The sequence below is a fragment of the Sphaeroforma arctica genome, assembly GCF_001186125.1.
Source record: "Sphaeroforma arctica JP610 unplaced genomic scaffold supercont1.181, whole genome shotgun sequence".
Lineage (NCBI taxonomy): Eukaryota > Ichthyosporea > Ichthyophonida > Sphaeroforma > Sphaeroforma arctica.
In genome coordinates this window covers 104,004-121,083 of record NW_014040377.1, presented here as the reverse complement: position 1 = coordinate 121,083, position 17,080 = coordinate 104,004, and the positions used below count along the sequence as shown (strand labels likewise).

General features: G+C 38.0%; 3 protein-coding genes across 3 annotated transcripts in view; 2 read left to right on the top strand and 1 right to left on the bottom strand.

Moving 5' to 3' along the window:
• Window positions 1-864, top strand: part of SARC_03530 (hypothetical protein) — a 1,682-nt gene extending 818 nt beyond the window's left edge. The window contains exon 3 of the mRNA XM_014302686.1: window positions 251-864. Within this exon, the coding sequence (XP_014158161.1) occupies window positions 251-596 (346 nt within the window). The 3' untranslated portion in view covers window positions 597-864. The remainder of the gene's footprint in view (window positions 1-250) is intronic.
• Window positions 865-3,232: 2,368 nt separating this feature from the next.
• Window positions 3,233-5,784, bottom strand: SARC_03529 (40S ribosomal protein S15). Its single transcript, XM_014302685.1, has 4 exons — window positions 5,685-5,784; window positions 4,733-4,843; window positions 3,984-4,214; window positions 3,233-3,525 (listed from the first exon to the last, which is right to left on the bottom strand). The coding sequence occupies exons 1-4, from the start codon at window positions 5,685-5,687 to the stop codon at window positions 3,412-3,414; spliced, it is 459 nt and encodes a 152-aa protein (XP_014158160.1). The 5' UTR covers window positions 5,688-5,784; the 3' UTR covers window positions 3,233-3,411.
• Window positions 5,785-6,317: 533 nt separating this feature from the next.
• SARC_03528 (hypothetical protein) lies at window positions 6,318-10,475 on the top strand. Its single transcript, XM_014302684.1, has 4 exons — window positions 6,318-6,608; window positions 7,988-8,098; window positions 8,551-8,729; window positions 9,190-10,475. The coding sequence occupies exons 2-4, from the start codon at window positions 8,024-8,026 to the stop codon at window positions 9,314-9,316; spliced, it is 381 nt and encodes a 126-aa protein (XP_014158159.1). The 5' UTR covers window positions 6,318-6,608; window positions 7,988-8,023; the 3' UTR covers window positions 9,317-10,475.
• Window positions 10,476-17,080: the final 6,605 nt, after the last annotated feature.

Sequence of the window (17,080 nt, the reverse complement as noted above, 5' to 3'; positions counted from 1 at the left end):
GTGTGTGTGTGTATGTGTGTGTGTGTGTGTATGTGTGTGATTTATGCATACGCAGTTATATAGGGCCCAGATGGCAGTCTACAGGTATGGATTTGATTGTAGGCACGAAGTGTTTACATTGGTCGCTGGCTGCTACTATTTTTTTCATTGGATACAATTTATTTTCATCATAAACGCAAAACAGCTTTTTCTGCATGCTCGCCTTCCACGTCTGTTCCCATCAGCTCACCAATTCTCATCACGTCAACAGGTACAGAGTGTTAGGAAGGGTACTACCGGGAACCACCCAGCTGGCAGTCGCAAAACGTCTAGCCGCCGATCAGTTCGTATTTGCCCCGGTCTTTATCCCGAGTTTCATGTCGCTCACGCTCATACTTCAAGGCAAGATCGCTGACGTCCCAAAGAAACTGGCAGACGCGTGGTGGCCCACAGTCAAGGCCAATTGGGCGGTGTGGATACCCGCGCAGTACATCAACTTTTCATTTGTGTCACCGAATCTGCAGGTTCTATTCGCTAATTGCGTTGGGCTTGTGTGGCACGTGTACCTGTCGAAAGTTAGTAACAACGACAATACCCCAGCAGCGGCTGATATATAGTGAGTGGGAATGTCTGGTGGATTGATTTATAAGTAGATATCAATGCACTTGTAGCATATCAAAATAGTATGAGACACATTAGAAACATAAGGAGCAGCAGAACCTCAACACTTGTCGGGAATGACCGAGTGGGTATCTGTGTAACAAGTAAGAATACATGCGACTAACATCTATTTTTAAGATACGTTTGCTGCATGGCCATAGTCAAATAGTCAATATCTGTTTTTCTTAAAATACTAAATAAACTAATAAATATCAATACAGAGGCAAGTGCCAATGGAATTCCAATGCTTTTAAACAGACTTACAGATGTTGAGGACGAGGATTCGTGAAGGTGCGCTATTCTTTTCCACGCAGATAGTGCGTTCAAACTTTATTTGAAGAATATTTGCAATGACAACGATTTTGACTGATCTCGACGCACGGCATTAGCAGCTGGGATCAATCGTAAATATCGAAACTATTCGACGACAAATAACCATTGCATCACTGGCAGATCGAGCTCATAAACAAGCACCCTGGCAAGTAGTGTTGAATTCCGTTTTTTTAAGTATTTTGACCTACATGTATCGTTGAATCATAATAAGATGCTCCCAAGGACAAGTTCATATTCATCTCAGCAGAACCGATACATTATACGTAGATTCTGGGTGCTTCCGTGTCCATATGTAGACACTATAGGTGCTTCTTTGCAGTGATACGGAACCAGATATATCCAACACCGCTATAAACAAAATTCTCGACCCAGATTCATCAGTCAATGATTAAAGGCTTAATCGGAATTCCTGCGCCCTAGTCTACCTATCACTTATCCAGATCACAATGAGCGATCACAGCACACTTGTACATTGCCACAAATATATACACAATACTCCGCTCTTTCTGATACTCAGCACGAGTTGTCTACATGGCCAGCAAGGTTGGTAGTGGTCAAGTTTCTATTCAAACATGCAATCTATATAAAGACCATTTTGGTTTTAAATAAGCACGAGTAAGACCACGACCGACAAGATTTGTAGAGTGTGCAAGTTTCAATTCCAACATGAAATCCATATACGTGCTTCTAGAAACTTTTCACTCCACCTTAATGGAAACAGTAGCCTTGATTGGTAAGTTTCTCGAATAAAAAATACAAACAAAATTTGCAAACGTTCTTCTGCTCGTTGCAGGTTTGGTACAGATAACGTCATGTCTTAACAATATGATCGTCTCATATCAAGTTGTTGCTGTGTAAATACTTGACATTCTCGCGAGCAAAAAAGTGTTACAAATATAAACACTGATTTGTCGACAGTACTAATACATACAGGTTGCTTCCAGAGATAGATGCGTAACAATGAGGAAAGAGACGCCAGCAGGTGTAATCGCTGGAAACCACCGGGTTCCAAAGCAAGATATCCAATATGGTCTACTAAATACTATTGAACGGATCATAAGCCGCGTGCCTATTCTAGCATTCACAACTATTCTTGTATATCATGTACCAGAGCTAGTTACTACATCGTAAGACGTGATTGGTTATACTCAATAAAGTATAACTAAAGTGTGCATTGACGCGAAGTTTTCCATTTCCCAGTCACCTGCAAGTACATTGCTATAATTCGATCCGCCAAGATGTTCTAGTGCCTATTTCCGATTCATGGCATCGATCATACTTTACACTTGAATCTGCTCTTTCAAAGACTTGGTACAATCCATTTCCGATGGAAAAAAATAAGAAATACAAATACAAATACAAATACAAATACATATCTATAAATACATATATATATATATATAATGTATATGTATATATGTATATACGTATATATATATATATATATATATGCATTTATATATATATTTATATATACACGTATATATATATATCTATATATATATATAAATATATATATATATTATGCGTGTGTCTGCATGTGTTTGTGTGTTCGTATGCGAACATATACATATACGTATAAGTATATATGTTCATGTATATATATATATGTATATATATATATGTATATATATGTGTGTATATATATGTATATATATATATATATGTATATTTGTATACATATCTTTATATACAAATACATATATCAATACACATCTATACATATATACATCTATATATCAATATATATATATACATATATATACGTATGTATATGTATAGGGACATACAATATATATACATGCATATCAAATATGTAAATAGATATGTATATAAAAGCAAGTTTTATGAGACATCATGGGAGTATACATGAAAATGTATTCCGAGTGAAAGCATATATATATATATAAGAGAGATTTCAATACAAATATTTCCATCAATATTTGCGTGAATAGGTTCATGTATACGCTAGTACATCCGTATATACATATATATATATATATATATATATATATACTATTACTACTATTACTACTATTACTACACATATATATATATATATATATATATATATATATATATTACATATACATATACATATACATATATATGTAAATGCATACAGATGTACAACTATTATGTATTTCGAAATACAAGTAGACTCGAGCATTACACGTTCATGCTTGGACGAACACATTCACTGCTTATACCAGCAGATAATTAACCAACATCCTTTTTACAGTACTTTTGATTTGAACCCCTAACTCTTACCATGTAACATCCATGTAGCTAATTATATGTACACAAGCAACAAGAGTATGCCTGTCAGATACGAGGTCGAAAGGTGACACTTCCGATTTTCCACTTGCTTATTTAATACAATATTCTCGATTACCTTTATTACATACGCAGGAACGTAGATCAATATTCAACTAACACTTAGTGTAGAGGAATGAATCGTGAAGAGTGTGTTGATCCCATACCAGGGCGACCGTGAGCGACGGGCTTGTATGAGATGGAGAACTCACCAAGATATGTACCGATCATCTCGGGCTGAAGTAAAAATACAGTTAAAGAAAGAAAAATTAATACATTAAGCTGGGACTTGTACAAATTGAGAAATTTGGGGGGATCAATGAAAATGCATCGACAATTCGATAAGAACCTTACTAGGATATGCACTGCACCGCGACATACGCAGATAACCCATCGACAACAGAAACAGACACTGTCACTAGGTTGCAAACTCAGAGAATATTGATCCGCACAATTTCCTCGGAAGAACGAAAGTTATGATATATTTTTTCTCATCATCGTCGCAATCAAATGCAGTAAACACATACAGTAGACAAAAAGGTAGTCAAAACAAGGTTGAATTCTATAAATCAAAAAAGTGAACTTCATCAACTTTTGCTATGTACGTAGCACATCATACCACACTTTCGACAGACAACCTTTTTTCTAGCCTATTACATGTTTTAGATATAATTTTACTCCTATTCTGAACATACCTTAATCTCAACACCGTTGAAACTCTTTCCGTTGTAGATACCAACGACGGAACCGATCATCTCGGGAACAATGACCATGTTTCTGAGCTGAGTCTTGATTCCGTGGGGGCGCTCGCCGGGAACGGCCTCCTTCTTGGCCTTGCGCAGACGCTTGATAAGAGCAGTGTGCTTGCGGTTGATTCCGCGCTTAAGTCGACGGCGGATACGAGCGCGGAACAAGGGAGCGAGTTCCTGTGATATATATATATATATATATAATATGTATATACGATGCAATATACATGGCTTGCACGATGGCAATTGTTGTTCAATAGCATTCGCATTACATACAGATAGCAATATAATTTCGACTTGTACGGTATGATAACAAACATTAATGTATTAAGTAGTGCGTTGCTGTGGATTAAGTGCGACATATTTTAAATACATGATACCTCAAATTGATCTGAGCTACTGATGTCAGATGCAACACCACATTCTTGATAGAAATGAAAATTAGGCCCATTTCTAGGCTCAGCTTTTCTGTAATTATTCACGGTGATATAAACGCTTCGGTATGGTCATATAATGTCTATTTAGCAAACGCACTATAAATATATTTCTCAGTCAATTGATCTGTTAATATCATTCGTTTGAGTCTCCATTACAAATTACTGCACCGACGAGCAATATTACATGATTTCATATCATCACAGTGTGTCCACAACAGTAAGTGTGCACAAACATGCAACAATAGTCTGCTAACATACCTGAGTAGACATATCCATAAGCTGATCAAGATCAACTCCGCGGTACATAAACTTGCGGAAGGTACGCTTCTTGCGTAGCTGCTGTTGAGCTTCTAGTTCTGTGTTGTCAGCCTATTTACGAAACAAGTCGAGACAAATTATTGAATTAGTATCTCTACCCCCTGTTAATACCTCGTTCCTTAAAGCAAGGTGGCAATCTCAACTTCTTCATCCATTGACATCTTACTACTCGCCGTGCACACAACCTGCGGATGACAACTTTACACCACACGCATATCATATATCGACCAGTTATCCTAATATCCTGATATATTTCAGGTATATATAATGGGTGGATATGGCGATTGTGGTACTTCGATATTGGAAGAATTTAAACATTTTCTCAATTCCGCATATCAATGTAGCTATGTAAGAGTACCTTCATATTGCAGATACATTGTTTGTGTGTAATGTACTCTTCCGATACAGATGCCACACGATCCCGAACGAAAACGCATAAGCGGTCAAGAAGAATCGACAAGAGAGTTAATCTTCTCGGTGCTAATAACCGTTGCTTGGTAGTATTTCTGCAAGCCCGGCTAATTGTCTTGCCCGAGTGACTGAATGTGTGCTATACTGTACGTACATGAACTTCCACGTGCACATGCACAGCGTATGAATGCTCCATATATTCTATATTTTGTGTGCTTGGCCTTTTGCGTATTTTCTATTATCCACCACTAAGCCGGATTGATTTATCACACAACGTATAAATTTTTGCAACCCGTGTGCATTTTTTTGCGATTGCAAGTAACTATACATATATGTCGGCCCGCCAATTGACGTCCCAAATTTTAAGTTCTGTATTAAATTTAGCTTCGTTCACAGCTGTGTGTATCCGTATGTGCTTGCGTGCATTATCGCTAATCCGTTTCCCACGAAGTTTCCATACGATGATGGTATTGCAACTTACCATGTTGAATATTGCAACTCTGTGGGAAAAGACACGATGAGATGTCTGTGTGGTGGTATACTAACTCAACGGGAAAACTTTGGGTCATGCGAGCCTAACTACACATGTGAACATATTTAAAATACGGGGTAAATAATATGCGACTTATACAGTTTACGCCTTTACGGTAGGTACTAGTACTAGGCCTCTGTCGCATATCAACCTTTTTTTCTGGAAAATATTACCCTGAGAGATTCATCATGCAAGAAACAGAAGGCCATGAAAATATTTTGCGACGCTGGATTATTCATCTTATTTATGTACTAAACTATTGTGGTGGTTTTTCTCATGGCCTGATTGGTTTTCTTCAATTCAATATACTTATTATATCAAATGTGATAATAGGTAAAGGATAATCTATTATTTTATCATCAAAATATTTTTTCCCGATTTTCTGGAAATTGAAAAAGACCAATGCCCAAAATGAACCAAGTCGGAGACTCGGACTTCAAGCTGAGGAGTCATAAGTGCTCTCACACAATATCATGACATGATAAACGTATTCCTTTTTTTTTGAAAAACATTTATATATATATATAAACATATATATATATATATATATATATATATATATATATATATTCCAAAGAACGAATACGCACCACTGCAATGTACGCGAGAGTAATATTAAAATACCAAATAGGCACTATTCAACATCCAAAGATTAACAGATCAGATACATATAACACAAGCAACCGTACAGAAGGTATCCACGGTAGTAACGACTCTTGCAGAGCCAAGATCGTACTTCGAGGTCAATTCTTACCCTGTCTTTTACTTGTTCGAAACTTGGAGAGTTAAGTTCAGCTTTACAGTATACACCAACTATCGTTCTTCTAGCCGAAGGAGAAGAACAGAATTTTAGCGCATCGATCGCATTACCAAGTGAGTATTATAGTGGCGTGTTTTATGTTAGGTGTCGTTCCATTGTATGGCAATTTGGGGATGTGTATATATATGTACCATGTTTAAACAGAAATATTGTATTAAGCGAGCCTTCAAGATTTACATAGCGCTCTTAACCCACTTGGGCTCGTTATCAAATACCCAAAGATATGGTCTACTGCGTGAATAACATTGGACTTTTAGTTGAGTCGGGATAAACGGTACACTATATATATATATGTGTGTGTGTGTGTGTGTGTGTGTGTGTGTGTACACGTGTGTATGTGTGTGTGTGTGTGTACACGTGTGTATGTGTGTGTGTGTGTGTATATATATTAGCATAAATATATATATATGTGAATATATTTCTTCAGTGTATTTAAATATAATAAATATATTTATGTTTGTGTGTGTTTGTGTGTGTGTGTGTGTGTGAACATGGGTGTGTATTTATATAAATACATTTCTTGTCATTATTTCCTATATGTAAATATTTCGTCTACATAGTGGAAGGTACGATGGTTTACTATCTTCAGACTACGATTATATATTTAATATATATATATATATATGGGTAGGTGTGGGTGTATACGTGTATGAGAGAGTATGTGTATAGTATGTATTGTATATTTATTTATATATATACCTTTCTATTTGTATATATATATGTGTGTGTTGCTGTATTGTTCGAGTCTGTATCTTATTTATCTCGATCTGCCATGTTTATAAATTTGATACATACATCTATGTATGTCAATTTGAGTTTAAATATTTCACAACTGTACAAAAGCATATCGCACTCTTACAAGTATTAGGGAATCCATATTTATTTATATATGTATATATATGTGCGTGTGTGTATTGTAAATATGTATGTATGTATGTGTATGTACACGTATTTTTTCCAAATATGTATAGTGAAATGCGTGGAAATTCTCTTTGGAATAGTTTTGATCAGAACTCTCGTTTCGGGTTCAGCGTGATCTTTTCCATGCATATTTATCTGTGTTGTATTTATATCTCATATCCTGTGTGTGTTTGTGTAGCATGTGAGTAGTATTAAATGCGCGTTACTTTCTTAAATTGTGCTGCTTACGCCTGCAGGCCTCTTGCTTATTTTCGCTCAAGAAACAATGAAAGTGCTTAGTGAAATTGCAATTCTGTGTATCGCTTTGAATCGCTTTGAACAGCGTCAGTGAGAGTCAATTATTTATCAACTAAAGCATCCTGGCACACTCGCGACAGCGTGCTGATATGAACTGAATATTGCTACAACTATATAAATGGAGGTGAAATCTGCACAGCTTCTTGAATTTTGGCTCTCATTATTTTAACTATCACAACCTCGAAATTGAAACTTCGTTTTCTGCTTCCGTCAGACACGTCAAATTTCTACTCAGGATCAATTGGCAAACATGGCTGCTTTAGGAGGTGCCGTCAGGACAGTCGTGGGCCGCAAACTCAGACCGTCTAAATCCGTTATGTCTATCGTAAGTGTTGCATGGTTTTTTTTGTTGCGCTTTCTCTTGAACTGATTTTTGCCTGTGCGGGGCTTTGCCATCATGATCTCGGTAGATATGATATCTTGGCTTTGCCTTGGCCCTAGACAGTACCTACCTGTAAGTTCATAATTCATACGCGAGTGTCGAATACGTTGTGTTTATAATGAAGTTTTGAATTACGCGGGTCGCATTTATATATCCATACGTGTATTGCAGTGTTGAATTTTCGATTTGAAGGTGTTCAAAGCTTGTTGTTTGTTTTAAAACGATGTCAGCTAGCTTCTTTTTTGATCGAGCTTGATTTCTGAATGTCTCAAAACTTAAACTTTGGTGACATAGTGGCCTTGCGGGAACATCAACGTGAGCTTTCGATTTCAACTCTAGACAGGGCGATGTCTTATTGTGGCTATCACTGTTTCACACATCCTATCATATATCAGACACCGACCGCAGTGAACCACATTAAGGACATGCTCAAGGGCCAGGATGCTGCAGCAATCAAGATTGGAACTCTGCGCAAAGGTTGTAATGGCATGTCATACACGATGAGCTATGCGAAAGAGAAAGCAAAGTTTGATGAAGAGGTTGTGGTGGATGACGCGCGTGTGTATATCGACAGGTATTTTATCTTTTTATTCTTGTAAAGCATTTATGAATCAACATATCGAAGTTACATGCATCTTTGTACGTTATATTTTGTATGTTCGATCTCTCTTGGAATTTTAGAGCCTTCGCCATGTACTGATGATACTTGTGGAAAGCTTCTTGCTGTTCTCGATTATAAGCATCTCTCATATTTCGCTTGAGATTTAAATACTATACGACCTTCGAGTTTACTCAAGTTTGAACGATTTAGTTCGGTATTGATTGCTATGTCTGCCTCTGTACAATCTTCCCGCGTTAATGGATGGTATATGTATTGTCTTCGATATTCAGCTATGTATCCCAACATGGTATCTTTCTATGCGTTGATAAACATTTAAAATGTGATGAAACCTTTGTAAGCAATATATGCAAGTAATATCTCTTTCTGTCGATATTACTTGATTGAATACTTCTTTTCACTTTTTTACTTGCAGTAAGGCGCTTATGTCCATTATTGGGTCGGAAATGGATTACGTGGATGAGAAATTGAGCTCAGGGTTTGTATTCAACAACCCGAATGTGAAGCACATGTGTGCTTGTGGCGAGAGCTTCACCGTGTAGTTGAACGAATGTGGAGCAAAGGTACGATAGTAGTATGAACGACGCTGCCACCAGGTCTTTGTGGGTCAGGGTATATTTTACGAACACAAATCTTTGTCTGTCCCTTTTCTATCTGGTATGCGCTGTTGGTGTCAGCAAGGATAGCGAACACACAAATCCCAATTCTTACCATACGAGGGTTGAGGTACACAACTGTTCAGTACCTTGGTATCGCGGAATCCGTTGTACCTCTATTTGATATGAGCGGCAGATAGCCAGACATATTTTGATTTATTTTAAACTGGTTTGGAGGTTTGTGCTCAGAGACCAAACGACATCGATTCTCCTGTAATACAATTGAAGCCGCACGATAGTCCCGTTATATAGAGGTCTGGCAGTGAGACATGCCGAGAAGCCTGCTAGTTGACGCATTCTGGTCAATCGTTTCAGTTAATCTGCGGAATCTTCGATTGTCAGATTCTAGGTGAACCTGTCGCGAACCTTGGAAGTGTCGACTGGCATTTCACGTTGTTAGTTAACGTGTGACCTATACCATGTCGGATAGCAGATTTCCAAGCGTGCTTGAAGCTGCGTTTGTGGTACGAGTCCTCACTCGTTTAGTCGGTAGGTGTGGCAACCGCCCTCAACCCTATCTCGTGCATTAAATTTTGCGCATATTTTAAACTATGCGTATTGAACATCATCCTGTTAGCATAATGAAAATTAAAAACTTTCAGCTGTTTTGACAATATATTTGATTTTGAGAGTCCATTGAGAATTATCGTTAGGTTCTATAATCCTGTACGCCGATCAGAACATAAGACTATGGTAGATATGTGATTTGTTTGAAGCAGCCTTGGAGAGCGATACCGAATATCAATAGAGACCACGGGTAGTAGAAAGCTAGAATACACATGCTGTCTCCGGACTCCAAGTTCGAATCTCGTTCCATAGCCTTCTACTAAAAAGATACTCGTTCAGGAATTGAAAAAATTCTCACTCACCCGACCAGAGTGAACTGGCCACCTCGAATATCCGAGCGGCCCCGAAAACCGAAGATCGGATGGAAGCGGATCGTACCGGCCAGAGATTACCAACCCAATTGGATATAAAACTACCTGACTCACGCTACTAGTCAATAATCAAGCGTTCCCATTAGTTAATAAACTGTCATCTTGAAATAAATATGTTTATTCCTGTCTCCGTGTAATAAACTTGCGCAACTTTTAAGCTAGCAGTCTTCAGTGGGTACGAGTCAGTAGAGAACACCAGTAGTAGAAAGCTAGAATAAATGTGGTTAATAAATCCATAATGTGAGGGCCAGATTCTAAGAGTTAATGCTGGGCCCCGTAGTTTTAGTCTATCCTTTTCTACCTTTATCATTCTACGTTAAAGGATTATCAACACGCATCTAACTTTTCTGAAAGACCTTTTGTTTCTCGTGCACCATGCTGTTCTTTTGGATGAAGAACCCTGGAATTTATGACTGAGATGTGAGACGTAGTAAAGACGTTTAGTAAGCCTTGCTTTGCTCAATTAGATCATTTGAAAATAGACGTTCAGTCGCAAATTATGAGAAAAAAAGTACCGGCTGCTTCAGGACAGCTATAGTTAATATGTACGCGAGAGAAGTGGTTATTTGCAAAATAAAAAGAGTTTAGTGATTTAAACAGTTTTGAATTGGCATAAAACTTTTCGTGTTCACTGTTGTGCAGTATGTCTCGGGCAAATATACACCTTCGTAAATTCGGCAAAACAGTAGTGTATTGGTTTTCAGTCACTACCTCTTGTCGCTGTCAGAAAATAACAACTGTGACATTGGTCACGCTAAAATATTCATATTCAACCTGTCGATCTTTATTGCAGATACAATCCTTCCAGATGACAAATCCGATTACGTTGGCGACGGAACGAACAAAGTATGAATTGTCGCTAGGCTTCTCTGTATTGTCTATAGGCAGCACTCCTAACGTCAAAAATACCGTCAAACTTTGTGGTTATATTGCCAAAGCTGTCATGAACGAACTCAAGGCCAATTCTAACTACTACACTGGTAAAAACGAATCTGACATTTGATGAAAACTACTCGGCAAGGTGTGATGTTGTGTCTTTCACTCAATTATACTTGTGTGCAACATATAGTATCGCAGCTCGAATCGATGAACATGTTCGCAGTTTGACTTGTGTGGAGTAAAAATATCAGGTACTTTGCGTTAAACTCACTGTTAAGTGGAAAAACTGGTGGTGTACCCAGCTGAATGCACCGCCGCAATGTCATCTGAAAATATCTCATACGCATTAAAAAGAAAATAGCTCAACTATATATAACAATGAATATACTTCTATGTATATATTCCCATCATATCGCCTGTTTTGTAATATAACGTTTGATCGCCTATTCAGCTATATGATTATTGTTCATAACAATATCTTCTGGCCGAACGCTCCGTAGTATGAAGTTTCATAATTTTGAAGGTTCAAAATTGTAGACAATCATTGAAAAGATACTTAAGTGATTATGAGATAGATAGTGGAATATCAAAATAGATTCACGACATGGTTATATACCTTTCGATTGCATAGTAGTTGTATGTGGTGCCGTCGGCCACTTCAATTTTGGTCGCGCCATGATCTTCGAGGCCATTTTTTGAGACATATTGTGACCGTGTCTCTCGCCTCAGTTTTCACTTCAGTTCTGATGAGAACTTACATCAACGTGCACACATTTCATCAAATGAAGTCGACCAACAGTCCAACTAAAGCGGAATTTGCATTCAGCTCATCGCTCGTGCAGCTCATAGTTTTATACGACACAACAGGGTATACGTAACCACTTGCGTGATACAAACTAATTTCTGAGCTTTAAATATTGAGGATTGACAATGCTCAAGTGTATCTCGTAAACGCCAACGGTGGTAGATAGTAGGGATGTATGATGACACTATTTTTTCCTGTTCTCTATGTATCCTCGTGTCCAGTATAAAAAAATACATAGGTTTTTAAGTATGATAAGCTAGAGTTAATGTGTGGAAAGGTCTGGTATCCCCTGATCCTATCCACTTGAGTAGTTTAAACTATTTCTTGAGCTTTGATTATTGAGGATTGCTAATGCTCAAGTGTATCTCGTGTACATCAATGGTCGTAAATAGAAAGAATGTATAATGACAATAATCTTCCCTGTTCTCTATGTATACTCGCGTCCAGTATCAAAAATAAATGGGTTTACTATTGTAAAGCATGATAAGCTAAAGTTGCTGTGTAAGAAGGTCTGGTATGCACTGATCCGAAGTGATTTCTGGTGAGCTGTCATTTGCCATAATATGTAATGTACAAAATATCCTCTCGAAGATTTCGTACTTTCTAACAGCTTGAATATAACATACATTTACCTTAAAAGTTATCTTGTTATCTTATTGGGTCGTCGCACTTCAGAATATCTTAGATATACGTCATTTTACAGGCTCGAAGCATTCCTTTACTGTGAAACGGGACCTGGCACTTGTTTTGCGTGACTGATGTTAACAAACTCTTTAAATTGGACGATCGGCATACACTTTCTATATATATATATATAAACAGCCAGTTTTTTTTGTCATTTCATTATATGACACAGCGAATTTTTATATATGCATGCCCCATAAGGTACGCTGTATGTTTAGAACTATTTATCCTGTATTGCAGTTATCAGAAAATTGCATAAGCTTGAGTGTTTGTAAAGCTCGTTAGAAATATGCGACTTCCACATCGGTCAAAATGCGCCTATACCACTGATTAGAACTGTTTCTATTCCGATAACTGGCGGGTGTAGTTTTTTTTTTTTGACAAATTCGATCTGCGAAACGGCGTTTCTGCCTGCTTTCATGTATATCTAAAGAACGAGGTACACCATCCCTGTGCTCGCAATTCTAGCTAACGCACACCGTGAATGTGGTTCTTGATCGTTCGTGTACAATATATATATTGTTTCTAAAATTTGCCACGTGATCTACAGAACATATTGTACATGGAAAACCAGTAGTTATTGATCAGGGTTTTCAACTCGCACACACTGAGGTTCTAATAGGGAGAACATTATTTTTTTCAAAGGAGATAAGTTACAATGTATGTACATATGGTATGGCTATCATAGCCGTTGTAGGGCTCGGGAAGATCGATGGGGGAAAGTGGTCAGTAGATTCCCGTTTGAAGCTTGGGTCAAGTGAGTCGACGATGGAGTATATGCGCTGGGTCAATTCAGACCAATGCTGACAAACAACTGACACCATCGAGTGTGCCACGTATTCGCTTGCTGAACTACTAGGTAGCGTGCCCACCTCTGTGGTACGGATCGGGTCTACACCGTGTAGTGCCGTGGAGTAGGTTGGTTTAGAGTACGAAATGCCGAGTAGGACCAGGTTATCCATCACAATTCGGTCGAGGAGCGAAATTGGGGGTGAACCAATGCCGCACCAGACCACGAATGCACTCGGTATATGCTGGTTGGCCTGGATCGGAAGTATCATAGGCGAAACCAACAAGCGCGATGACTTGGTTTGGACCATAATTTGGAAGTAGTACCTCAACAGTGTGATTAGCCGGGGTATGGGAAACATCTGTTGATGTGTCAGAGACGGGTGCGGGTACGGGTGTTGTTCTACATGCTGGTGAAAGGATCCAAGGTGTTCGTGGAGGGTCAAAATGTCTCAGCGGGATTGATACCGCTTACTTGAGAGTTTTCTCGGCCGGAATGAAAATATTTCACGTAACCATTGATTGACATCAGCTGTAGTTGAACTACACTATAAAATGAAACACAGTTAGTGTCGCCGGATAAGTTCGTCCTTAATTCTGTTAAGCAAATGTATATGCAATTCTCGTCAAATGGAGACGGCAAGATAAGTTTATTGCTTTTTTAATCTCTTTTCCACATGGAGTATTGAAAAAAGTGCCTATTTAATATCTCGACGGGTGATGCAAACAGGGTTATTGTGTCGACGTCATCATGTAAGTGTTGTGGCATACACCGCCATTATGCCTGGTGCCACAGTGAATCTTGATGGTGGCCTTCTGTGCATGTGAACTTTATCGGATGGCCGTTCGTGTATACCAAATATACCCCGTCATACTGACACAATCCGCCTATTCAATATGTTAGCCCTGAGATGATACTCAGCTTTTTGTATGAGCTTTATGATCGATAAGAGCTTCATCATTCACTAACAAGTATGATCTCTTATAGGTATATTTAGTCTCCATGTAGCGAACCAGTCCGACATGCTACCAGACGGTTTTGAATTGTCGTTTTGTTGCCGATGAAGTATCCTATACAATAATAGCCTTGGAGCGAATATGAGCTAACTATAAACCATCTATCGACTCTACTACGATCACGGGTAAAATTTCGAGACAGCATTTATCATCTCGAGCGCAAAGGATTGCGTTTTAATCTCTGCGAATGGGTTTTAGCTAAACCCTAAACCCTAAAACCCTAAAACTAATATGTGAAAAGTATTCTGACTTCACATTGTTACAACTTTCATCGTTACGTGACCGAGTATGAACGATCGCAAATTAAAAAGAATATGAAATGAATATAATCATCACGCTGCGATTATTTTAGCAACCAAATTCTTCCAGAGTAGGTCAGTGATAAATGAAATGAACTGGGTATCAGAAATCTTTGATTTTGCGTGCAAGCCAGGAGCAATGGCTTTGCACAATCCATTCAATACGCGAAAGGAGGGAGATTCTCTATCCAAGGTTTCCTGATGTATGAAATCATTTTTGCGCCTGCAGTTAGCACAGATTAAATTTCAAAAGCCAAATAGTCTGCGAGATAGGCGTTGAGAAAAATTGGGGTTGACTAAATATATGTCAAACACCTGAAAACTTACTACAAGGCTGATACCTTAAAACAATGCGAGTATGTGTAATATTCTCGACTTGAATACAGAAAGATTAATTCTAAGTTCATGCAGAAAACACATTTTGTCTAAGAATAGTTCAGCTCAAACAACTCGGTGAAAAGAATATAACTGCACTCTTATCTCAATAAAGATCTGCCTATGCTGATAGTTTGCTTTGTATCAAGAATATCATCAAAATTGTAATTCGCTCATGTTGTGTAATTACAATGTATTTGATTGCAGCCCTCGAAGACAGATGCCAATATTCAAATCATTTAAATATTGGTGTAGTGGTTGTCCTGTGTATACATTGATATTCGATTGTAATAGGTGAAGATATAGGACAGTAAATAAAAATTGAAATCAAGGCCTGCCGGATTCTTTAAATGCCAGTGTTGTGCATTTAACATAAATTTTGAATATTTACGTGATCCCAACAAGGCCTCGGTTTTTTGTGATACTGTTTGAGTTAAATGATACATTCACACTGAAAGTGTGCAATACTCAATACTGTAACAAATCTACCTAACTCGTTAGGCACACCCTCTACATTTGAGCAAGAATTCCTTTTCCATTTACTGAAATCATGATAAGAGTTGACATACCTTGGAGAGTCGATTAAGTCTGTTGAGTCACTCTCGAGTGTTGATAACGTTTCTTAACCATCTTCGATAGTTCATTAAGTTTCTTAACCCTAGTTGATTTTCCTAACTCCGAGTGTTGATTCAGTTTCTTATCCGCAATAATCTAAAATGTCTGATCATCATAAGGTCAGCATGAGAATAAGTATCAAGCAGAAGAGTCGAAATTGAATAGTATCGAGGTATTGAAGTGTATTGCAGAAGGTTTCTCATATTGACCACATGAGTTTTCACGCTGGCGAACCCAGGTGGTTGAAAACTATCACAATCATCTTAAATATTAAACCAAAGGTGGGGCCAGAAATAAAGATATACACTTACACCTCATTTGAAACTCACAACTCTACACTAACATTATTGACTTCCGGTCGTGTAAGTCACTCACTACTTCGGTCTAAATTTATTTCAAGTGTCGTAAACTCAGATCGACGTAATACAGATTGGGCGTATCCCTGACTTGATTTAACGTCCAAGTATCAAATTCCTCATAGTGGTATAGATCAAAATAAAACTTTTAGAAAACCAAATCCGAGGATTAAACCTTAAAGCTGGTGCAGTGATTCAGTTGCACCTAGAACCCCATCACATCGCACGTAGCTGTCCACTCCACTAATGGTATCATCTCTAATTGGCTGACCAGGAGGACTGAACATGACCTATTTACAATAGATTATCTAGCTCTGAGAGGATTTTATAGCAGTAATTCTGTCTCCGACTTGTATATATTCAATGTTTGGTGGAAAACTTCTATTTCTAGAAAAATATTCACTATTACCGATAGTATCTCTTTTAACTCTAAAGTACACCATAGACTCTTCTGATTTCCATTTGGATTGTTTTGATGGGCACTATTTTTTCTCTACTATTCATTTGTACTACAGATTTTTATATTTACATAAACGCCGACGTGATCTACTGCCATGTATTCGTGCGGCACCTGAAGCTGAGATCTATCTTTTCAAACGTACTTAGCATAGATACGTGCAAAGATACAACAAATACTTGCGCATGAAAGGCAATGGAAAGACTGAAAAGAAACGGACCTATTTTTTCTATGTATTCGTGCGGCACTTACAGCTGAAAGCCATGTTTGGCGTCGTACATAGCATGGATACGTGTGGATATATACTTCTTGCTCATCGACTTCAATGAAAGGGTAACCAATAAGCCGACGTATTTTCAGCCATGTATTCGTGCGGCACTTGAAGCTGAGAGCCATCTTTCAAATCGTACTAAGACTATCAATAATATCCAGTGAC